Genomic DNA, 25,514 nt, shown 5'->3' with positions numbered 1-25,514 from the left:
GCTTCGCCTCCTCGCTCGCTGGCTGTTGCTAGGCAACACAAAGCGTCCGTTCTCGAGGGCGGCGCGCAGAGACAAGGGGAGGGAGGAGCGCAGCGACTCTGGGGCTTGGCCTTCGATGCCAGTCCTATTGGACGCCCAGTGGCGTGGGCTGGGACTCCGGGGCGCCTAAATCGACCCGGCAAGGGCGCTTGGGTGACCCCGGAAGGCTTTGGAAGGCCACTTAGAATCCACGCTTTGCGCGTTAGGATTGACCTCACAAAAGGTCGTTTCATTTTGGCTGCAGACTGAGTATTTCTTGAATTTCAATTTGCCACGTCCTTTAGCCGCGAAAGGCTCTTGACAAGATTTTTTTCTTCACTTGTAAGTCCTTCACTAGGAATCACGTATTGGTTAATATGGTATAAGAATGGCAATTAATAGATATTAACTAGAATAAAAATCACTAATATGACTGCGAGCTGCTAGTTCACGCCTGAAATCCTAGCTACTCAGGAGGCTGAGATCGAAGGATCACGGTACAAAGCCAGCCCAGGAATAAAATTCCGAGAGACACTTATTAACCAAAAGTTACAGTAGTGGAGCTGTGGCTCAAGAGATAGAGCACTAGCCTTGAGCAAAAAGCTCAGGGACAGTGCTCATGCCTTGAGTTCAAGCCCCAAGACAGGCACACACACACAAAAAATTACTTATATGAAGTCAGAAGCCGGGATTCAAACCCTTTGCAATCTGTGCTGTAGCCTAAAATATTCGTGGGTTGTCTCATAAGAACAGTGTATTTCATATTCCAGTCTATTTCTATAATAATCTTATAGAAAATGGAAGCCCAATCTAGACAGGTACCCAGACCAGACCAGTAGGGGGCTTGGAATGCAGTTTAGTGATAGAGTGCTTGCCTAGCATGCATGAAGCCCTGGGTTTGATTCCTCAGTACAATGTACACAGAAAAAGCTGGAAGTGGTGCTGGGGCTCAAGTGGTAGAGTGCTAGCCCTGAGCAAAAGAAGTTTAGGGACAGTGCCCAAGCCGTAAGTTCAAGCCCCAGGACTGGCAAAAACAAACAAACAAACAAACAAACAAAAAAACGTCCAGTAGGAACACATTTGTCCCTGAAGAGGTTGAGTTTCTTTTTTTTTTCTTCTTCCTGTGGTTTTTTTTTTGTGTGTGTGTGTGAAAAGAAAAGGTTGAGTTTCTTACTGGGAAAAAACATGCACATTTCAAGGAAACTAGGGCATTTTAGCAAGAGTATTATATTTGTCATAGTATATGGGAGTGAATTCAAGGAAGCAGAACTTTGCTGTGACGTTAGAAGTATGAGCGGTAGTAGGAAGTGGAAACACTAAGACCTAGCTAAGTGCCAAGCCAAATCCCAGGTGTCAATTAAGGACTGTTTTTCTAGTTCCTAGGAGAATTGTATTTTCCAAGCCATCCCCTTCCCCATCCCTATCCCTATCTCCATCCCCATTCCCAAGGAGAAACAGCAGTCTTAGAAGGCCTCACATCAGATATATAAATGTGGGAAGCTCAGTGCTAAATTTGAGCAGGAGTACTTTATACTTACAGGGGTAAACTCAGATGGGAGGAAAATGACAATTTCATTTTCACTAACCTCTAACTGAATATTAGCATTTCTTTTGTTTATAGTGTAGGCAACAAACCACAGTAACATTAGCAGTACCTGTGACTTTGTCACCAATTGAAAGCAGAGGTGTTTTTCATGCGGTGTTAGTCATAAGAGGTAGTTCAAAATACCATTTGTGGTCATGACTACTTCAAAAATACAGGATGTATTAGCGTTCTTATTAAATGCATAAAGGAGACATATTACTAGAATTTTGTTTTGGAAATATTTTGATATCATGACTAAGAATTTGGGAGGCGGTATCCAAATTAGAGGAATACTTTAAAGCATAACTTTAAAAAATTAGAGGTAGAATCACATAATTTAGCACACAGCCTCTTACTTTTCCAAGAAGGGAATTGAACCACCAAGGGGTTCATTGATTTGCCCCAAGTCTCAGAGCTATTTGACAAAACTAGGATGAAAAGTTTACAAATAAGAATATAAAAATCCGGGGCTGGGAAGGTGGCTCAGTGGTAGAGCGCTTGCCTTGCATGCTCAAGGCCCTGGGTTCGATTCCTCAGCACCACATAACCAAAAAGAAAAAAGCCGGAAGTGGGGCTGTGGTTCAAGTGGTAGAGCGCTAGCCTTGAGCTGAAGAGCTGAGAGACAGCGCCCAGGCCCAGAGTTCAGGCCCCACGACCGGACCCCCCCCCAAAAAAAAAAAGAATATAAAAATCCTCCAGTAGGCCCTATGGATTTCACAGTTAGCCAGCTGCCTCCTGTCTCCAGCAAGTTGGTTGAAGTAATAAGAGGAGAGCAATAAGATTGAATTATTGCTTGAAAGTTAATTCTAGCTGTAGGATGGAGGAGGGGTAAAAAGAGGATGTGATGGGAGAGAGGGCAACTTAGGAAGGCTCACAGATTTTTCCCACATACCACAGAATATTTTTAGTGCACAAAAATGAAAACTGTAGACGTATACTGCCTTTCTTTTGAAAAGGTTCTAAAATTAGCAGTGTAATCATATAGCATTTGTTTGAGTCTAGTGCAAATGATGCAAGAATATAGATTCTGACCTTAATGGATTACTTTAAATATTTTCAAATCGCTGTATTATAGGGAAAATGAAAAGTTCAAGAGCATCACATACTCCTGCTCCGAAAGTGAAAATCTCAAGAGAATCACGTACTCCTGTTCAGAAGTCAGAAGCTGAAAGCCAGGAACAACAAACAGCAAAACTAGAAAAGTCAAAGGCAAAACAAGAGTAAGTACCCATTTTAGCCTTTTGTCATTTCTACAACTGGACAATTTCCAAACTTACCCAAATCTACCCAGATAATTTCAAAAATGAGTTGTTGGGTAAGTTTAGAAAGATCTTTGTGCTTTAAAATGACCTTCAGCTGAGTGTGATGGTTTAAGCCTGTTAGCTACTTGAGAGACAAAATAGGATCTCTATTTGATGCCAGCCCAGGCATAAAAGTTAGTGAGATTTAACTAGGCACTGGTGGCTCACACCTGTAATCCTAGCTACTCAGGAGACAGATCAGAGGATTGCAGTTCAAAGCCAGCCTTAACAGGAAAGTCTTTGGGACTTTTTTTTATGAAAATACTGTACAGAGGGGTTACAATTACATGGGCAAGATAATGAGTACATTTCTTATCAAGTATTGTAGTCTCCTCCTTTGTTTTGGGACTTTTATCTACAAGTAACTACCAAAAAGGTTGGAAGTAGACTTATAGTTCAAGTAGTAGAACACTAGCTTTGCACAAAAGAAAACTCAAGGACAGCACCCAGGCCCTGAGTTCAAGCCTTAGGACACACGCACGTGCTTGCACACACACACACACACATTTCAACCAGTGGTTGGGTGTAGCTGCACACAACACAGGAAAGCACAATTAGGAGGATCACAGCCTAGACCAGCCTGGGCAGAAAGCAATTCCCCCCACCTCAAAGTAACCAAGAAGACAAAGCTGGATATCAGTAGCTCATGTCTGTAATCCTAGCTACTCAGGAAGCTGAGATTTGGAGGAGTACATGCAGTTTGAAGTTAATGTGGTCAGAAGGTCAGTGAGACTCGATATCCAACTAACCAAAAAGAAAAACAAAAGCCAGCTCAGCTCACATGGTAGAGCAAGCAAGTCATGCAAGAGCTCAGCATTCAAGTCATAATGCCAACACACACACACACACACACACACACACACACACACACACACACACACACACACACACACACACATACACACACACACGAGATAAAATGGGGCTGGAGGCATGTGGTCAAGTGGCAGATTGCCTACTTAAAAGCACAAAAGCCTAGTTCAATTCACAATGTCACCAAAAAAAAAACCCTTCAAGTTGAATAACTATTCGAATTTTACTATTTTATAATTTACAAAGCACTCTAACACACATATTTGATCCTGCTACCATGTGTGGAACAGTTTTATTATTATCTATTCCTTGCATGCTGGTACTGGGGCTTCAGCTCAGGGCTTTGCACTCTTGAGTGGCTTTTTTTGCTCAAGGATAGCACTTTGAGCCACTTTGAGCCTGTGGCTCTCAGCCTCCTGAATATTAGGATTAGAGACTGGCACCCAGCCAAAGTGGAATAATTCTATGACCTGACCGAGATGAGCCTTATGTTTCTTTTTCCAGTCCTGGGGCTTGAACTCTGGGCCTGGGCACTGTCTCTTGAGCTTTTGTGCTCAAGACTAGCACTTGAGCCATAGCTCTACTTCTAGCTTTTCTTTGGTTAACTGGAAATAAGAGGCTTATGGACTTTCCTAGATGGCTGGCTTCAAACGGCAGTCCTCAGATCTCAGCCCCCTGAGTAGCTAGAATTACAGGTGTGAGCCACCGGCACCCAGCCAAGGAAGGAAGTTTTACCTTCTACATCATGCTTATCAGTTTGCAATAGAAAACTAGGCCTCTTATAACTTTGGCTATTGCACCTAGTATTTCATTACATTTGAACTAGACAGACACTGACTTTGGGGGGATGTTTGTTGTTGTGGTTATTTGTTTTGTGCCTGTCCTCAGCTAGGATTCAGGGATTGGGCACTGACCCTGAGCTTCTTTTGCCCAAGGCTAGTGCTCTACCACTTGAGCCACAGCGCTACTTCTGACTTTTTTTTTTGTAGTTTTGTAGATAAAAATCTCACAGACTTTCCTGCCTGGGCTGGATTCAAACCCCTGAGTAGCTAGGAATACAGGCATGAGGCACCAACAGCAGGCCGGATAGTGTTAAGTACTAACTGCAGTGAAATCATCTTAAGGCGTAAATGATTTTGCCTATTGATGATACATTCATTATATATATATGCTTTTTGATAAAGTTTTAGCCAGAAAATTTTAATACAAGGGAAATAGTCCTAAGTATTTTGTATTCTCATTCTGACTGGATTCTGCAAATGATCTATTCCAACTAGCATATCCAAATGTTCCTCATTAAGTCAGTCTGAGCATGGGAGATGGGGAAGTACAAGAGAAGGATGCAGAAATTGAAAGTTCTCCAAGATTTTAGAAAAATGATAAGTATGTAATATTAACTAACTTTTTCTTCTCATAATTATTAGAAAACTTTCAGCTCAAATAATACAGAGAAATTGGCTCACTTATTTGGACAAATCATTATTTCGACTTCTAAAACATACAATCTGTGCAGCGGTATGTATTTTTCTTTTTATTTTCTCTGGCAGACTTATTTTTAATTATATTTTTATTATCTTTAATCTCTGGCAGATTTAATTGCTTATCAAGCTGAAGGGTCTGTTCATTAAAGATAGAGTAGCAAGCCATCTTTGTCTCTGCTATTTAGACATAATGATGTGTAAGGTTCTGGAACTGCTTCTTTTGTTAAGTCTAAATGCATATTTTTTAATTTATTTTTAATATGAATGATTGTTGCTTCTTTTTCTGAAATGTATATATTAATTTTTATTGTGCTGGTTCTATGGTGTGAACTCAGGGCCTGAGCGCTCTCTCTGAGCTTTTTTTGCTCAAAGCTAGCACTCTACCACTTGAGCCATAGCTCTGCTTCCAGTTTTTGGATGGTTAATTGGAGGTAAGTGTCATGAACATTCCTGCCTGGGCTGGCTCAGATCTCAGCCTCCTGAATAGTTTGGGTAACAGACGTGAACCACTGTCACCTGACAGTTTCTTACTTTTCGTGCGTGCGCGCACGCGCGCGTGTGTGTGTGTGTGTGTGTGGTGTGTCTGTGTGTCTGTGTATCTGTGTCTGCGTTTGTGTGTGTGTGTGTGTGTGTGTATTGTTTTGTTGGTCAGAGGACTTGAACTCAGGGCCTGGTTGCTGTCCATGAGCTCTTTTGCTCAAGGCTAATGCTATACCATGTTGAGGCACAGTTCCACTTCCAGTGTTGTTTCTTTGTTTGTTATTTTTGGAATGAACTGGAAATAAGACTCTCACAGGGACTTTTCTACATGGACTGGCTTTGATGATCCTCAGATCTCAGCCTCCTGAGTAGCTAGGATTACAGGCACAAGCCATAGTACTGACTAGTTTCTCAGTTTTTTAATTTGATTACTTACTTGAAGATGTGAGACGGTGATCTTCCAACAATAAAAATCTCTAAAATTAGGGGCTGGGGGAGTAACTAAGTGGTAGCATTGTATGCTAAGTATGTATGAGGCTCTTGGTTCAGTCCTCTGCACTAGAAACATAAACAAAAACCCTCTGAATTAAAAGTACTTTTATGCATATATGGGTATGTCAAAACAAAACTGCCTTGTACAACTAATTGATGCTAATATGAAAAAAGGACAGTATATTAAAATAAGTGGGCTGGGAATGTGGCTTAGTGGTAGAGTGCTTGCCTAGCATGCAGGAAGCCCTGGGTTTGATTCCTCAGTATCACATAAATAGAAAAGGCCGGAAGTGTAGAGTGCTAGCCCTGAGCAAAAGAAGCTCAGGGATAGTGCCCAGGTCCTGAGTTCAAGCCCCAGGACTGGCAAAAATAAATAAAAATCACAAAAAATAAAATAAAAATGCTCTTGCTTTCTGCCAACAATCCCATTTCTGTGAATGTATTCTATAATATATGCAATTTCATTTTAACTTTAGTGTTACGGCAAGGAAGTTTGGCAGTGTTAAACCTCACAGAATTAACGTGACTCTGCAATAGAAAGATAACCAAGATAGGTTGTTAGTGAAAAAGATGTCAGAACAGTATAAAGAATATAATCCCAGTTGAGTGAATAACAAATCATGTAAAGGATTTATACTTAGGGAAGGAGTCCAACAGCGTAATTCCTTTGAACAACTAACATTTAACCACATGAATACCAGGAAGCTGGAACATGTTCTTCAAAGATTAAGGGTGTCCACATGAATTTAAGGAAGAAGGGTGAGCAAATGTGACATTATATTCAATGTACATTACGTAAAACTTGAACTAAACAACTTGAAGGTAGGTATGGGATAGGGAAAGGTAGGGAGAATTATGAAAAAGGTGACATTAATCAAGATGCATTGTATTCAACCTAACCTGTAGAATTGAAATCCCTTTGTACAGATACTTAACAAAAAGAAATATTTTTAAAAAGAAAGGAGCTTTCTGGATTTCATGTTCACAGTTTTTTTTTAATGTATATGACACCTTCCCTCAAAAACAACTCTAGCAATCCCAGCGTAATATGAAGCTTTCCTTATATAGTACTATATATTCCCCTAGTCAAATAATTCAGAATTCCAGTAACCACATTAATATGATAGCCACATTAAAATAATTTTTATTGGGCACTGGTAGCTCTTATAAAAAGTCTTTTTCTTACCCATCCTGGCCCTTGAACTCAGGGCCTGGGCATTGTCCTTGAGCTTCTTGTACCCAAGGCTAGCACTCTACCATTAGAGCCACAGCACCACTTCTGACTTTTTTCTTAGGAATCAAACCCAGGGCTTCATGTATGCTAGGCAAGCACTCTACCACTAAGCTACATTCCCAGTCATAAAGAGCCTTTTATTACACATCTTATGTGATTATCAGGAGCATAAGGTTGACTATCATTGAGTGGGCATTCAAGAGTCTAATATCTAAGTTTCCCTTTTACTACCTTCATTCTGATGTGTAAATTACAAAAAACACCCTGCTTTAACCTTCTCCTTTGTAAAATGGGTAATAGTATTCTAATACTATTACTGTTGTTAGAATTAAATAAGATTATGAATGTTAAAGAGTGCTAAAAATCTAGTAATTCGCTGGGCACCAGTGGCTCACACCTGTAATCCTAGTTACTTAGGAGGCTGAGATTTGAGGATCATGGTTCAAAGCCATCACAGGTAGGAAAGTCCATGAGACTCTTATCGCCAATTGACCACCAAAAAGCCAGAAGTGGAGCTAATAGCTCAAGTGGTGGAGTGCTAAAGTTGAGCACAAACTCTCAGGGATAGTACCCAGGCCCCAAATTTAAGCCCCTGGACTAGCACCCAAAAAAAATCTTGTAGGGCTGGGAATGTGGCTCAGTGGTAGAGTACTTGCCTTACATGAGTGAAGCCCTGGGTTTGATTGCTTAGCACCACATAAACAGAAAGAAAAATCAAGTAGCTTACAGTAGCCATCCTCATGTTACAGTGATTCAGTCAACCTCACGTGATTGTTGTGCATTTAGTATATTTCAAGCACTGTACTAGACATTAGAACTATAGTGAAAGAAGAAAGAAACTGTCCCTGCTTTCATGATGCTTAAAGTCTATAGTAGAGACACAGGCAAGTTTGTAGGTAATTACAGTAGATTGTAAAGTGTTGTCCTAGGGAGATAAAAATGCCCGTGGACAGATATTCAAATTTGAGGACCCAAAAACTTAATTGACTGATTCAAGCCTGCACTGATGATAAATGGAAGAGCCAAGATAGGAAACTACCTCTTCAGAATTCCAAGCCCAGGACAGTATTCTGAACACTTAGACACTCATCCTCTGTTATGTCAGCAAATTGGTCAGGACAGTATTTTCTTTTCTTTTTTTTTTTTTGTTGGTCGTGGGGCTTGAACCCTGGGCCTGGGCGCGGTCCCTCAGCTCTTCAGCTCAAGGCTAGCGCTCTACCACTTGAGCTACAGCACCACTTCCGGTTTTCTGGTGGTTTATTGGAGATAGGAGTCTCACGGTCTCTCCTGCCCGGGCTGGCTTTGAACCGCGATCCTCAGATCTCAGCCTCCTGAGTAGCTAGGATTACAGGCGTGAGCCACCAGCGCCCGGCTAGGACAGTATTTTCTATTTATAGCTCTATCATCTATTTCAGGAATATTTTGCATCGTATGAAATACTGAAGAAAGTGAGTCCTTTAGAGGCCCAACTTGTCAAAGATCCTAGCATGAAGTATAAAGTCAGATTCAGGTAATATATCTATGCTGATTTATTTATTCCAAGGAGTACATAGTGAATAAGAAGTCTTAGAAATTATTTTTAAGTCCTCACAACTTCTCAGGATATAATTGGAAAGTAAATGTGTTGTCTTTATTTACATCTGTTATGTGAAGAATCTAAGGCATGACACTGGCCAAAAGTTGCCATGAGAGAAAGGGCAGCTACTTGAGAAGGGGAGGTTGGGAGGTTGGCAGTTTCATGACAGCCCCCCGAGCCCAGAGGAGGTGGGGAGTTAGCAAAACATAATCTCAATGAACTGGTCATACCAGCTATAAAGGAGAGCGATATAGGGAGGATATAGATACACACACACACACACACACACACACACACACACACACACACACACACACACACAGAGTGAGGCCTGCCCCAGGCAAAAAGTAGTAGGAGACTTGGCTGGGAAGGTGGCTTAGGGTTACAATGCTTGCCTAGCATGCATGAAGCCCTGGGTTCCATTCCTCAACACCACATACACAGAAAAAACTGGAAGTGGCAGTTTGGCTCAAGTGGTAGAGTGCTAGCTTTGAGCAAAAGAAGCTCAGGGACAATGCCCAGGCCCTGAGGACTAGCCTCAGACCCAGGACTGGCAAAAGAAAGTATAATACTCTATCCAAAAAGCTAAAGCTAAAGCAATAAAGGAAGGTGGGACTGACAACATGGCTTAAGTGGTAGAGTGCCTGCCTAGTAAGTATGAGGTACTGAGTTTAAAACCCAGTACCACGTCAAAAGTAACAAAGAACTAAAGTTGCCATGAGAGTAAGTCTCATCTCCCACTCTGTTTCTGGTCTGACATAGGTATGAGGATAGTTGTAAGCACACCAACGTGTAGACCTTTTCATCCTGTGGGGTTTCTTTTTTTTCTGGTCCCAGGCTTGAACTCAGTCTTGAGCAATGCCCCTGAGCTTTTTTTGTTTAAGGCTAGTACTCTACCACTTGAGCCACAAGCTCTGCTTCTGGCTTTTGGGTGGTTAGTTGTAGATGAGAATCTCATGAACTTTCCTGCCAAGGCTGACTTTCAATTGTAATCATCAGATCTCATCCTACTGAGTAGTTAGGATTACAGGTGTGAGCCACCACAGGCCTGGACTCACTCTGCATTTTTACTTATGATTTTTGTGCTAGTGTTGGAACTTGAACTTAGGGATTCTCACTCTCTCTTAGCCTTTTTGCTGAATGCTGATACTACGCCACTTGAGTTACAGCTCCACTTTTGACTTTTGGCTGGTTAATTGGGGATAAGAGTGTCTCAGATTTGTCTGCTCAGGCTGGCTTTGAACCAGGATCCTCAGCTCTTAGCTTCCTGAGTAGGTAGGATTACAAGTGTGAGCCACCAGAAACCAGCTCATCACTGTATTTTTACATGCTCTTGGCATATAGCCTTGGCTCTATATTTGAGAAATGGTATGAACTACCTTAAGTCCAAGGGGAAGAAATAATGAAACCCCCAAACTGATGGCATATAACTAATTTTTTGTCTTTATTTCAGATTTAATGGTGAAAATTTTCCACCCTACATAGTGTTTAAAATTTTTCTTCAGACTGATAGCTGTAAATGCAAGTATTTCAGCGGGAAAAACGTATTAATGGCGTCGAATGAGGTGATGTTCCATGATGTACATTTTATATTAATTCAACTTCTTTTTCTGTTGGTTGTGGGGCTTGAACTCTGGGCCTGGGCACTGTCCCTCAGCTCTTCAGCTCAAGACTACTTCTCTGCCACTTGAGCCACAGCGCCACTTCTGGTTTTTGAGTGGTTCAATGGAGATGAGAATCTCACAGGGATACTTTTTTCTCATGGGGCTGGCTTCTAACCATAATCCTCAGATCTCAGCCTCCTGAGTAGCTAGGATTATAGGCATGAGACACTGGCACCCAGCCAAACCATACTTTTAGTAGCAAGGAGTTCTAGCAGAAGTTTAATTCCTTTAATCTTTAACCTAACTGTAATTGAGTTTAAAAGGTAGAAATTCTCCTATTTACTAAACCATACAGCAAAGGTTAGTTTTTTCCATGTCTGGAGTTGTAGCTCAGTGGTAGAGCACTTGCCTAGCATGTTTATGGTCATAGGTTGAATCCTTGTAATGCAAAAAAATAAAAAGTCCTCTTCTGGATATATTTTACACAAAATGTTTGGCCAATGTGAAATCATGAGTTGTGACCTGTGTTCAGTACTGAAGATTGTACGGCCTGGCAGTATCTGGTCCCATTCAACATAGCAGTATTTCGACCCTGAAGAGTATTAGAAAAGGAAAGAGGCTACTTTGCTCCATGTTCTCAATCAATCAACTCTGGTTTGGACATGTATCAAATGAGCTGCATGTTTTCATAATGCAATGTACTGCTTCAAAAACATTAATATTTCTTCATTATGTGGATTGATGGGATAGTATAAATTTAGCTTACATTTGAAGGATAAATTCATGCCACATTCATTTATGGAATAAACTAACAGTTGACCCTATAAAATATCAGTTGTTTCTTTCCTGAGGTTGTATAATGGAGCATTTCCAGGAACTAAAATTCTCCTGGGTAATTCCAGCCCAACCTCTCCTGTGTCCAGGCTTGAGAAATTGAGAATCTTAGAGGCAGGAAATCACTGTGTGGACATTTGAACTCATTAGAATATTGTATTATAACTTCATTAAATTTTTTATTTTGTTGGGGTTTTTTTGTTCCCTGACCAGGAAACAGGCTTTTTTTTCTTTAAATTCTGAAAGAACTGTTGGAAAATGATGGAACTAGCCCGGAGATTTACAAAGAAAATAGGTCATGATTTATCACTCTTTTGGATTAATCATTAGTAATAGTTCGTTCTATATCCTCATTTTTCCCATAAAAATATCCACACATAAACTGGGCGCCAGTGGCTCACGCCTGTAATCCTAGCTACTCAAGAGGCTGAGATCTGAGGATTGCGGTTCAAAGCCAGCCCGGGCAGGAAAGTCCATGAGACTCTTATCTCTAATAAACCACTAGAAAACTGGAAGTGGCACTGTGGCTCAAGCAGTAGAGTGCTCGCCTTGAGCTGAAGAGCGCAGGGACAGCGCCCAAGCCCAGAGTTCAAGCCCCACGACCGACAAACATAAATATATCTCCACACATAGATTTTTTAAACTTTCTTTGTTCTCTTTTATTTTTGTGGTACTGGAGTTTGAACTCAAGCTCTTATACTTGCTAAGCAGGCACTGTACACTTGAACCACACCATCAGGCCCCTTTTGCCTTGCTTTTTTTCCAAACAGAGTCTTCCTTGCTTTAGGCCTAGGCCAATAATCCCCTTAAGAACAGAACCCACTTCTTGAATCCTACTCATGTTGACTAGTATCCTGGAATTTGCACTTAGATTTCACCCATTCTATTCTCCCAAGGCCAAGCTTTTCTTGCTCATTGGTTTCTATTTTCCTGAATCTCAGGATACACAGCAGATTTTTGACCAAGGACATCTTGGCATTGACAGAAAACTTTTTTCCAGTACCCTCTCAAAATGGGCATGGTTTTCTTGAGCCAAGGGACTGGAATGGACCATCACAGTTAAGGTGATATACAAACAAGAAAACTGGGTCTTGGTATGGGGTGTTGGTTTGCTGAGGAAGACAGTAGGAGTAACACACTATAATGATCTTTTCTAAGTAATCTCAGCTAAATAAAATGTAGTTACACCTAAAGAAAGTCTTAAAGTACGTCTTCTTATCTGTCCAGGGTACAACGAACTGTGTTTTACCTTCAGTGTCACTATAGGGCTGGTTAATTGCAACCCATAGGAAATCAATTGTAAGAAAGCATAATGGAGAGATTTGCCAATATTATATTTCCTTATGATGTTTATTATATAAAGAAATGAATGAATTGGAAGGCAAAAATGATCTACGTATAGGAAGGTTCCCTCTCATATTTTCAGTAAACTGTTTCTATCCCTTCAATTTAGCACATTAGGATTATTGCACTGGCATATCTTCTTTTTATTTTCCATACATGTTCTCTCAGCTTTGGAATTTAGAAAGAAAAACTGAAATCAGGAAGAGCTGCTGGTGGTCATGTCTACAATCATAGCTATTCAGGAAGCTGAGACCTAGAGGATCATGGTCTAAAGCCACCTCAGGCAGAAAAGTCTGAGAATAGGAGACACCATCTCCAATTAACTATCAAAAAGTCAAACTAAAGTGTCAATGGCTCACACCTGTAATCCTAGCTATCCAAGAGCCTGAGATCTGAGGATTGCAGTTCAAAGCCAACCCTGGCAGAAAAGCCCGTGAGACTCTTATATCCACCAAAGTAATAAAAAGAAAAAAAAAACAGAAGTAGAGCTATAGCTGAAGTAGTAAAGCAGTAGCCTTGAGCAAAATGAAGCTCAGGAACAGTGTCCAGGCCTTGAGTTTAAGCCCCAGGACCAGAACAAAACAAAACATAAAGTCACACTAGGGATGAAACTCAAGTGGTAGAATACAAGCCAAGCAAGTTTAGCAAATGAGATGTCCTGGGTTCAAACTCCAGCACTTACCACTCTCTCCCACACCCCACAAAAAAATAAATAATCAGGAAGATTCCAGATAACAAAAGTGAAAATTGGAGTAGAAAATATGTGCAGGCTAACTATTGTGATGTGTGCTAAGTAAAAGGAACATAAATTCTGGGTTTTGATCTTTGAAGCACTCTTTTACTTCCTCCCTATCAGAATCACCATACTTTCACAAATAACACATTCTGAGATGCAAGGGGAAAGAGAAATTGGAACCAAAAGATATTTGTGTTTTCTTCTTGAATTTCAGCCTCCTTCTACATAAGCAGACTCTTTGTGGACAGAAGCACAAACAGATAACATAAATGTGTTAGAAGAGTCAGCATGTGCTTATAAATGTGGGGAATACTTAATCTCTCCCACTCTATGTTCAGTTCTCAGCACAAGGATAGGGAAACTAAGACTGGGTGCTAATAGATCGAGACAGCATTTGAGCCTCCTTATTTTCTGTCATTCTTTGGTCTCTGATCTCCCAGATGCTTTCCTTGAATAGAAACTGTTGACATTTGAGAAGAAAAGAAAAAAATCTTTTATCTGCTTCTCTTTGGTTGAGAATGAAGTCTGAAGAGGAGGGAGGCCTAAGCAACTTGAAACGTACATGTTTCCATTTGAGAACAATGTACTAACACAGAAAAGAGTCAGGCCTAGTATTATGTATTACTGCAGCTCCTAGGGCAACCTGCATACTCACCAGATCAGTTTTCCTTGCATCGACAGTACAAATGAGGTTATAGGGTTTTGTTTCATCTTTTAAAGGGAAAGAACATTTTAAAGGGAGAGAAATTGATTTTAAAAGCAAAACTGATCTGTTGAGGATTGTGGACTCTAATTCTCTAGCTGCATTTTAAAATTGTGCAACTAAAGCTATAGAAACAAATGGTAAGTAGGTTTAAAACACCTGTGCCAGGACGCTGGTGGCGCACACCTGTAATCCTAGCTTCTGAGGAGGCTGAGATCTGAGGATCATGGTTCAAAGCCAGTTAGGGCAGGAAAGCCTGCAACACACTCTAACCACTAAAAAGCCAGAAGTGGAGCTGTGGCTCAAGTGGTAGAATGCTAGCCTTGAGCTGAAGAGCTGAGGGACAGAGCCCAGGCCCAGAGTTCAGGCCCCACGACTGGACCCAAAAAAAAAGAAAGAAAAAGAAAAATCCATGAAACTCTTATCTCTAATTAACTACCAAAAAGCCAGAAGTAGAGCTGTGGTTCAAGTGATAGAGTGCTAGTCTTGAGCACAAAAGCTCAGGGATAGTGTCCAGGCCTTGAATTCAATCCCCAGAATTGGCACAATAAAAATAGATAGATAGATAGATAGATAGATAGATAGATAGATAGATAGATAGATAGATAGATAGATAGATTGATTGATTGATACATACATACATACATACATACATACATACAAGATAGATAGATTTAACTTAAGGACAAAAGGCTGGACGAATGGCTCAAACTGCCTGTTTAGCAAGTGCAAGGCCTTGAGTTCAAACCCCAATGCCACCAGTTTTTTCCTATATAATCTCTTCTTTATAAATGTAGCCTTTCTACTATCATGCTGTCAGGAGAAAGGGAAAAGTAGTATATTTGTAAAAAGGATATATCCAGTGTGTGCTTTACATCTGATCAGAAAAAGTATTATACTACTATCTTTGACTGGGTGCACTGGCTTATATTTGTAATCTCAGCTACTTGGGGAGGTAGGAATCAGGAGGATTATAGTTTAAGGCCAGCTAGGGAAAAAAGTAGCAAGGCTCCACAAAAAAGTCAGATGTGGTGATTCACTTCTGTCATACAAGCTGCACAGATAGTTTAACTAGAAGACTTGCAGTCCAAGACCAGCCTGGGCAAAAAAGATAAGACAGTGCCTGAAAAAAAATAATATAGGGCTGAGAGCATGGTTCAAGTAATAGAATGCCTACCTTGAAAACATGAGGCCCTGAGTTCAAACCCCAATACTTCCAAAAGAGTGAAATATACCACCATTGTAAAATATGTGTTCCTATTGTCCTTATAGGGAATGTCTAGTGCTTACAATATGATGGGGAAAAAGAAATTTTATCAGCAGATTATGGAAGATGAACGTTATTACCAGAAGTTTAAAGTAACTGATCAAAAGGATATTGTCACCCAGAAAGATTATGTGCAAGTAAGTAATTTCAAGTTGCATACTTAGAAACAAAGGACAAAAATCTTCCTGACTTGATCCTCCCTCCAAGAAAAAAATCACACATTTCTTTCTCTGTCTCTCTCTTTCTTTCTGTCTCTGTCTGTCTCTCTTTTGCCAGTCCTCAAAGTGGTAGAGTGCTAACCTTGAGTAAAGAAGCTCAGTGACAGAGCCTAGGAAAAATAAAAAATAAAAGTAAAAAAAAATAATAAGGATTTGACATAGTAAGGAAGTTTTCTTATTGTTTCAAAGCTTTCTGGTGTAACAGAATATGTCCAACTGCAGTAGGCTTGAACAAACAGGAAAGAATTACCTGAATAGGTGGTTTCTGGGCTAGCTAATTCGCTAGCTCAAGATAACAGTGTTCTGAGTCAGCTTCTATGTAGGTTTATTGGTTTTTCTCACATGACTACAAGATGACCAGCACATCTTCAACTCCAATGAAAGACAAGAAGACAGGAACTTCTAGCATCTTGCTCTTTATTTTTTGTTCGTTTTGTTTTTCATCTTTTTTTCTGGTCTGTTTTTGTGCAGGTATTATGGCTTGAACTCAGGGCCTGGGCACTCTCCCTTAGCTTTTTTCACTCAAGGCTGACACCATCATTTGAGCCATAACTCCACCTCTAGCTTTTGGTGGTTAATTGGAAGAAAGAGGATCTCATGAACGTTCCTGCCCTGATTGGCTGCTGGCTTTGAGCCACCGTCTTCAGGTTCTCAGTCTCCTGAGTAGCTAGGATTCTACTGGCGTGAGCCAGTGGTGCCCAGCTGCATGTTGCTGTCTAGCTCAAGAAAGATAAAAGTTCCCAGAAGCCTCCAACAGATTTCTATTCAGGTCACATTATTTAGAACTGAATCATAGGCGCCTCCACACCAATCACTGATAAAGAGAAATGGCATCTCTTCCATGATTGATTTAGTGCATTCATGATTTATGTGCTGGAGCTCTCCTTCCCTGAGTGTATTGTTATTCCATACCTGCCGAAAAAAAAAAAAGAGTCAAGACTCTAGGAGCAAGGGAAAAGTGGGAAATGGTTGCCGGGCATGATTGATTATGCACATCAGTCTGAGGGTGAGCAGATGGCAGCAGGGCCTGACAGCAAGTCATTGTGGCTTGAGAGTACACCGGATTGCCACAGGGCTGACAGGCGATCACCAAGGGCTTTGGGGCTGTAATCAAGGATACATTTTCTTCTTTCTGCATTCAATGAGAAACATTTACTAGAAGAGATATACGAGAGCCAAAGAGTAGTGAAGTGTTTGAAGAAATAAGATAATCAAGCTGGGCACTGATGGCTCCCTCTTAGAATCCTAGCCACACAGGAGGCTGAGATCTGAGAATTGTAGTTCAAAGCCAGCCTAGACAGAATTGTTCCCTTGACTCCACCTCCAGTTACCCAGCCAAAAAATTCTGGCCTGAAGGTGTGGCTGAAGTGGTAAAGTACCAGTTATGAGAGAGAAAAAACAGGTAGGAGCTCAAGATCCTTGGTTCAAGACCCAGTAGCAGCATTGAAATAGAAGGAGAGAGAGAATGAAAGAGAAAAAGAGAAAGAAAAGAGAGAGAGAGAAAGAAAGAAAGAAAGAAAGAAAGAAAGAGAGAAAAGAAAGAAAAGAAAGGAAGAGAAAGGAAGAAAAGAAGGAAGGAAAGGAAGGTTGGAAGGTTAAATCTAAAGAATAAAGAAGTCCCTTTCACTTCAGTATAGAGAATGGATGAAATCAACAAGTCTTCCCCCTGTTTGGAGGCTCTTGGGAATTTAGGAGAATTGGTGGTTGCATGATCTATGGCTGTGAGTCTGAAGATACAAAAGATAAATAAAGTAAAAGCAATGAGCCTGAGTGACAGACTAAGAACGAAACTAAAGGAAGATGACTTTTGTAGCTCCTAGGTTGTTGGTTTGCATTACTGGATGGATAACAGTGCTGAATCAGGACACTTAAACGGAATAGTAGCGGTGTGGTGGTGGTGGTGGTGGTGGTGGTGGTGGTGGTGGTAGCAGTAGTAGTAATCACAAATGTTTCTGTAACACTAACATCTTTTATTCTCATAAGAGGCAGGTGATGTCATTACTCTCATTTGGAAAGTTCTAAAGAAACAAGGGATCCCCAAATTCTGGCCTATCATGATGGCATATGTGTCCTTAGCTTTAACTCAGTTGTTTCATTATACACCCACAAAATTAATGCAGTGCTTTAGAGACTCAAGTGTGTTTTCTTTTTCTTTTCTTTCTTTTTTAGAGAGACTTAACCTATGGGATTAGGAAATTAGACCTGAAAACAAATAGTGCTAAGGAGGCCAATTTGCTAAGGACAAGGGTCACATACTTGCAGATTGTGAATATGTCAAGAATGGATGTCTCCAAATAGACATATTGGAAAAGAGAGATAAGATGATTATGGGTATTTTTGGAGCCCATGGATGAAATTGCTTTTAACTCTTAACACACAGTTTATCTCCATTAATCTTTGAGGTTGTAAATCATGTGAACCTTTATACAAATGAGAAAAAAATGAAGCTTAACAATGTCCAAAATCTTGCCCATGATCCCACAGTGAACAAATGGTAAAGCAGGTTGTTGATGGTCTGAGATGTTGACTCATTTTACTATGGCACTGCTGAGAAATAAACTACACAAGCATTCTCAGTTTTGGTTTGGTTTGGTTTGGTGCTGGTCTGGGGCTTGAACTCAGGGCTTAGGCACTGCCCCTGTGCTCTTTTGCTCAAGACTAGTGCTTTACTACTTGAGCCACAGCTCCACTTCCAGCTTTTTGGTGGTTAATTGGAGATAAGAGTCTCATGGATTTTCCTGGCCAGGCTAGCTTTAAACTTCGATCCTCAGAGCTCAGCCTCCTGAGTAGCTAGGATTATAGGTATGAGAATGCCACCAGTACCCGGCTGGCATTCTCACTTTGTACAGCACTGTGGGACTATAACAGTGACCATGCAAACTGAAATCAATCAAAGCACACATAATCAGCGGGGGAAAATTGTAATTGTGTCATGACTTGTAAACATTTTTGTCAACTCATTAAAGGTAACTGGATTTGGGGGCTGGGAAGGTGGCTCAGTGGTAGAGTGCTTGCCTTGTATGCATGAGGCCCTGGGTTCAATTCCTCAGCACCACATAAGCAAAAAGAAAAAAGCCGGAAGTGGCTCTGTGGCTCAAGTGGTAGAGCGCTAGCCTTGATCTGAAGAGCTGAGGGACAGCACCCAGACCCAGAGTTCAGGTCCCACAACCGGACCCAAAAAAATAAAACAAAATAAAGATAACTGGATTTGGCAGTACATACCTGTAACCCCAGCACTCAAGAGGCCAAAGTCAGAGGATTGTGAGCTCAAGGCCAGACCAGGACTTGGAGGGAATTTCAAGTCAGCCTTGGCTATATAGTGAGACCCTGCCTCAAAATATATATTTATACTAAATTAAAAATAAACATTAAACCTTCTACTGCGTTATTAGTACATAAGCAAATGAAAGACATCTCAACACACTTAGCACACTAAATATACTAAGAAGCCGTCCATGTTGGGGAAATTGAATGTTATGTGAATGTCAGTGAAGCTGGTGCGGGGGAGGGGATGAACTGGGACTGAGGCTTAGTGGTAGAGGCCTTGCCCAGCATGAGGGAGGCCCTGAGTTTAACCCATAACCAGACACAAAAGGCTGTGGGAAAAAAATCCGCTTATAGATATGGAAAGAAACTTGAAGAATGCTTGCGTTCTTGTTTTTCTTCTGTAAGTTATAGTGGGGAACAAGCATTTTCCCCTCTATTCCTTGATGAATTGTCATATCCCTAAGTGTTGCAAAATGCATTAGAGTTTCTTTCATGTGAAGTACTTTTTTTTTTTTTTGCTAGTAACTAGAATTACAGGCGTGGACCATCAGTGCCCAGTTTATGGGCTATAATATGTTTATACATTGAATGAACATATTCCTACACGCATAAACTAGGTGCCCTGAATCGAGCATTCCTGTCAGAGATCTAAGTTATAGACATAACTGAGATATTTAGTTGGTAGGAAGTATAGAACTGTCCATAGAGTTCAGAGAAAAGACAAAGGAATATCTTTAAATGGAACCTTGGGAAATGTGTATGAAACCATTATAAAGTACACAAACTAATAATCCCCAAATTGTTTTTTTTTCCTATGCAGTATAATAGTCTTCTTGATGAAATCCCTGCCTCATCTGGTGGCAGGAATAACTACTGGCGAAGATTAACCCTTCAAAACATTCCCAAGGCAATGATAATGTATGACATACTTAATTATGTGGAGACTGGTGCCATCTCGGAGCGTTTACAGAAAAAAATGAAGTATCTGTTACAGAAACCACAGTCAGAAGAGATGCGTCAGCAGCAGATGCAGGTGGTTTCTGGTATGAGGTAAAAGAAACTGTCCTTGGTGTTACATTCTCAAAATGTTCACATTCTTCCGAAGCACTCACTAGTGATAGCAATAAGGCATATGTGGGAAAAGACAGCTGAGGCAGATTGCTTAAAATGTATGCAATCTCAGCTGGGCGCTGGTGGCTCACGCCTGTAATCCTAACTACTCAGAAGGCTGAGATCTGAGGATGGAGGTTCAAAGCCAGCCTGGGCAGGAAAGTCTGTGAGACTCTTATCTCCAACTAATCACCAGAAAACTGGAAGTGGCACTGTGGCTTAAGTGGTAGAGCGCTAGCCTTGAGCCGAAGAGCTCAGGGACAGCACCCAGGCCCAGAATTCAGCCCCACAACTGACCAAAAAAAAAAAAAAAGAAAAAGTATGCAATCTCACAAACAGAGCCCTTAAAAAAAAGGTCAGTCAGTACCCGGGGAGATAACTTGTGCTACCAAATGAGCAATTCAGGATGGCTGGAGGCTGACAGCAAATATAAAAACTGTTCAGTGATTGAGGGAAAATCTTTAGGTAGAACAGATAGTAGACAGAGTGCACACAGACATAGAGCCTTGGGTTGTTTTCTATCTAGAAATCACAACATTTTCATAACTTATGCCTGAAACCTTAGCCATTCAGAAGGGCTGAGATCTAAGAACCCCAGTTCAAAGTTAGCCTGGGCTGACTCTTATTTCCAATTAACCAGCAAAGATTTATAAGTAGAGCTGTGGCTCAAGTGGTAGAGGGCTTGCCTCGAGCTAAAAGGCTCAGGGACAGTGCCCAAGTCCTGAGTATGGGCATAAAAGAGAGGAAGGGATGAAAGAAGGCAGGGAGGTAAGGAGGGAGAGAGGAGAAAGAAATCAGTACTGGCACAAAAGAAAGAAAGGAAGGGACAAAAGGAAGGAGTTGTAGAGGGAAGAGAAAGAAATCACATTGTCAAATTTTGCATATTTGTAATTTATAGATTTTATAAATTTGTGATTTATAAATGTTATGAGTTCAATCAGTTATTGGCTCATTTTTGTTTACACTTTGATTGGCATATGTTAATTTTTTTATTGTGAAAATACCGTACAGAGGGGTTACAATTACCTGGGCAAGGTAATGAGCACATTTCTTATCAAGCATTGTAGCCTCCTCCTTTGTTTCCCCTTCCCATCCCTTCCCATCCTCCCCCCCCACCCCCCCACCCAATCCTCCATCCCCCCACACACCAAAGTTGTAAAGTTCATTTTCGACATAACGACTTGTACATCTCATTGTTGCAATGGGTCCACCTGTATCCCTATTTAAACGATTTGTTTTTTCCCTTCCCCTCCACAAATTATACCAACATCATATACAGTGAAAGCAGGGGTTATACCGTGGGGGAGGGACATACAAAGCAACACAGAAATCATCTTATAAATATGTTAGCCACAATAGCAAGAAAGAAAACACATTTGCGTTCCTTATGACATATGTTAACTGTACAAAGGAGTTTCATTGTGCTATTTCATACATGCCCACCCTGATCAAACTTACCCCTCTATCACTCTCCTTTTAATTCCCTTCCCACTTCTTAAAGCAATTTCAACACATGTCATTGTGCCATTTCGTGCATGAGTATAAAGCACTTTAGCCACATTGGCTTTCCTTCCCCTCCCCACCCCCAGTGGTACCCAACCCTCTCATGGATCCTGTGTTATATTGCTGCTATTCAATTTTGAGTGAATATTAACTGTACAAAGGCATTTCACTGTGGCATATCACACACATGTATATTATACCCTAGTCAGATTGACCCTCTCTATTGATCTCTCTTTCCTTCCTCTCCCTACCTCCCTATTATTCAACTACTTTAAAGTGGATGTGAGAAGCAGTGCAACCTGCAAAAAGCAAGAGCCATCCGGTACCGGGGTGGGGGAGGTGGTAAGGGTGGATGGGGTGTGGTTAGTAAGAGAGCCCTGGGTGCGGATGTTAATATTTATTTTCATAAATATAACTTATGTTATATTTATATCTGTGCCTATGCAGCACAGAGCCAAGGGCTTTTTGCTTTTCTGCTGAAGTCTAATTACATTCTTGCTGTTCTGGCTCCCCTGGCCTAGGATAAATTGCATATAAATTAAAGGGACAATTCCCTTCTTTATAGCATGTGAACCGATGCACGTTTTGAAGGTGTAGGTTGCAGCAAAATAGATACGTTTCGATCTGGAATAACCCAGGCAGACTGTGACTGCCAATTCCATTCCTGTTCCTTTCCATTAGTACGACTCTCATAGCCCATTTTATTTACAAATGAAGCTGGCTTTCTTAAGAACAAGCAATGATAAAAGAGAAAAGTACTTGGTAATTATTCTCATATGCATATTTAAAATGAAAAATACTCCTTTAGACCATGAAGAAGATACTGATGACCCGCTGTCAAGCAAATATGCTAGAGTTCTTGAAGAACAGAGATAAGAAGTACTGACCCAATAACATAATTTAACTCAGTTATTTTATGATGCAAGATATACGTTTGCCAGACAGATGGCCTGGTTTAGGGCTCAGTCTGTAATTGTAAAACAGATTTTTTTCTAACTCAAACATATAATCATTTAATATAGAACTTAACCCTTTTACCACCAAGGTCAAATAAATGATATAACTCTCTTTGCCACCATTTATAGCCCTGGGTTTTCAGCTATTTGGATTCATGTTACTGATTGTCCCAGAATGAGTCATGTAAGAACCAAATAAGCTAGACAGTCACACACAGAGAGACCAAAGGAGGAAACTCTTAGGGGAAGAATACAAAGGCGTGCCTCTGATCATATAAAATATTATTTATCAAAATGAACTCCAGGAAATGGAAACAAGGGATTTTTTTGTCTTGTTAGTTCGTTACCTGTCTTTGGGGGAAAAGGGGGCAGAGAAATGGAGGGACATGGGGTGAACCAATGCAGCAGTGCTACTCCCTAGACATTATGTTAAAAATGAACTATATGAATTGTGGGCAGGGATGGGAGAAGAAAACTGGGAGAGAGCGAGAGAAGGGGTGACATAGTCCAAGAAGAAAGGTACTCCTTACCTGACTTATAACATTGTAACCCCTCTGTATATCACCTTTCTTTTTTTTTTTTTTTCTGCTTATGTGGTACTGAGGAATCGAAACCAGGGCCTCATGCATGCAAGGCAAGCGCTCTACCACTGAGTCACCTTCCCAGCCCCCACCTTTCTAATAACAATTAACAAAATTATGCTTATTGACTCAAAGTTAGTGCTCTACCACTTGAGTCACAGCTCGTCTTCCAGCTTTTTGGTGATTAACTGGAGATAAGAGTCCTAAAGACTTTCCTACCTAGGTTGGCTTTGAACCATAGTCCTTAGATTTCAGCCTCTTGAGTAGCTAGAGTTACAAGCAGGAGCCACCGGTACCTTGCATAAAAGGTTTTTGTTCTTAGTGTATGATATTAAAAAATAAGATTATAATGGCCATCACACAGTATTTTCCTGAAAAGCTTATTTTCAGTTGATTCCAGGATTTAGCTCTTTCATTATCATCTATATTCCTCAAGTGCCAGATAAAGAACAATGCCAACTCAAGCAGGAATGAGAACTTTAACCGAAAAGCTCACAAGCAATGGTGTTCAATGTATTGAGGTGTATGATATATTTGCTAGAGAGCATTTGATTTAATCCACTTTGGAACTTGCTTTCATGTCCACTTTGTTGTGTGTACTTTCTCCCTGTCTTCTAGCTGCTCATCCTTGTCAAGAGTCTGTAGTTTATATCGTCCGTATCAGCAGACAGCTGATGTGAAACTAACCACTCGTAATCCTAAACTGGCTCAAATGAGAGTTGACAAAATGAAAAAAGGTTATGTAAAGGATAAGGAAGCAAAGATGTATGCAAAGACTGTAAGTTTCACTTTCATTGAAGCCATTGTTTTGGACAATATGTTTAAATGCCTCTAATTCTATTTTCATAAGTAGGGTTTTTCAAATGCACAAGTTCAAGGCTGAAACACCTTTGGTATACTGTATACCTTTGATAGTACTGTAACACATATTGTTAAAAAATTCTTAAAGGACCAGGTGTGTTAGCACGTGACTATAATTTCTCACCTACCTACTTGTGAGAATTTCAGTTTGAGGCCAGCCAGAACAAACTGTTAACAAACAAGCCAGGTATGGTGACTTATACCTGTAATCCTGTCTATATACAGGAGGCACAAAGTAGGAGGATCATGGTCCAAGGCCAGTGCTAGGTAAAAACACAAGGCCCTATCTGAAAAATAACCATAAAAGTCAGGTACCAATGGCTCACAACTCTAATCCTACCTACGAAGGAGGCTAAGATCTGAGGATCAAGGTTTGAAGCCAGCCCAGTTAGGAAAATCAGTGAGACCCTTATCTCCAATTAACTACAAAATAGCCAGAAGTAAGCTGTGACTCAAGTGGTAGAACGCTAGCCTTGAGGAAAAGAAGCTCAGGGACAGTGCCCCTGCCCAGAGTTCAAGCCCAGGACTGGCAAAAAAAAAAAAAAAAAGATGAGTTAATTAATTTTATTCAATTTTCACATTTTAACCAATATCTGAACAGGCCATACTTAGCTAAAATATATACATACATATATATAGTAATATAAGCCAAATATAAAGCACTTTCTGCTTTTATTTATCATTCTGCCTAGGAGCAAAAAACAGTCAAACCAAGTGAAAAACCAATAGTAATAGGAACGACAGTCTTCTCCACGCCATCTTTTGATATTGTGAAAGTTGAAAGATCCACTTCAGACGAATCAGAACAAGAAGAAAATAAGTTATTTAAGTGGTATCAAGACTTGAGTGTTCATCGGAGTTCATTATTGTAAGGTCCGCCCGGGGCCATGGCACCTCCCTGCTCCTAAGTCTGCGCTCAATACCTGCACTACCTAGGTAACTGGCACACCTGGAGGCAGTTACCCCCCTTCCCTGCCAATGTGGCCACACCTTCCCTCATCTAGCCACACCCTCTCCTCCACCCCTTACCTTGATAACCCTGAGCTAAGCAGCTCTGCGCCTCTTTGGCCATGCGTCTCCAACCATGCACAGCTGGGCAGCAGTTCAGAATAAAGTTCTCTATCCTACCTCATTACCGCATGGTGTTCTCTTCTTTGGCTACCTAATTTAATCTAACAATTATGATGGCATATAGCTAATTGACAGAAAATCAAAAATGTTTATCAAAATGCTTACTTGTGTATAAAGGACAGATAAAAATATCCTTTTAACCAAATGCATGACATATTTGTAAGCTCTTTTGTATTACCAGAGGTGCAAATATTTGGGGGGCAGTACTAGGATTTGAACTCAGGATCTCAAGCTTGCTAAGCTGCTGCTCTACCAATTGTGCCATGCCCTGCTTTTTGCTGGTTATTTTGGAGATGGAGTCTAGCAACTTTTCCTGCTAGGCTGGTCTCAAACCTCAGTCTTCCAGATTTTAGTCTACTGAGTAACTAGAATTATAGATATAAGCCATCAATGTGCAGTTAGGTGTCACTTTTTTGTTT

At 40.6% G+C, this 25,514-nt stretch overlaps 1 protein-coding gene across 1 annotated transcript; it reads left to right on the top strand.

The window, feature by feature from the left end:
• Positions 1-127: 127 nt before the first annotated feature.
• CUNHXorf58 (chromosome unknown CXorf58 homolog) lies at positions 128-25,042 on the top strand. The gene is made up of 9 exons (XM_070039281.1): positions 128-360; positions 2,679-2,823; positions 5,142-5,232; positions 8,820-8,914; positions 10,434-10,545; positions 15,474-15,605; positions 19,774-20,003; positions 23,722-23,881; positions 24,657-25,042. The coding sequence occupies exons 2-9, from the start codon at positions 2,684-2,686 to the stop codon at positions 24,834-24,836; spliced, it is 1,140 nt and encodes a 379-aa protein (XP_069895382.1). The 5' UTR covers positions 128-360; positions 2,679-2,683; the 3' UTR covers positions 24,837-25,042.
• Positions 25,043-25,514: the final 472 nt, after the last annotated feature.

Source organism: Dipodomys merriami, unplaced genomic scaffold, assembly GCF_024711535.1.
Source record: "Dipodomys merriami isolate MVZ:Mamm:240054 unplaced genomic scaffold, mDipMer1.0.p SCAF_3, whole genome shotgun sequence".
NCBI classification, from domain to species: Eukaryota; Metazoa; Chordata; class Mammalia; order Rodentia; family Heteromyidae; genus Dipodomys; species Dipodomys merriami.
The sequence above is the reverse complement of the archived record's forward strand: the minus strand, read 5'-3'. Positions and strand labels throughout refer to the sequence as shown.

Excerpts from the sequence above, each read along its gene's own strand:
- CUNHXorf58 (XM_070039281.1), top strand. The coding sequence starts at position 2,684 with ATGAAAAGTTCAAGAGCATCACATACTCCTGCTCCGAAAGTGAAAATC. Across the intron at positions 2,824-5,141 it reads AAGTCAAAGGCAAAACAAGA|AAAACTTTCAGCTCAAATAA; the intron begins GTAAGTACCCAT and ends CATAATTATTAG. Across the intron at positions 20,004-23,721 it reads CAGGTGGTTTCTGGTATGAG|CTGCTCATCCTTGTCAAGAG; the intron begins GTAAAAGAAACT and ends CCTGTCTTCTAG.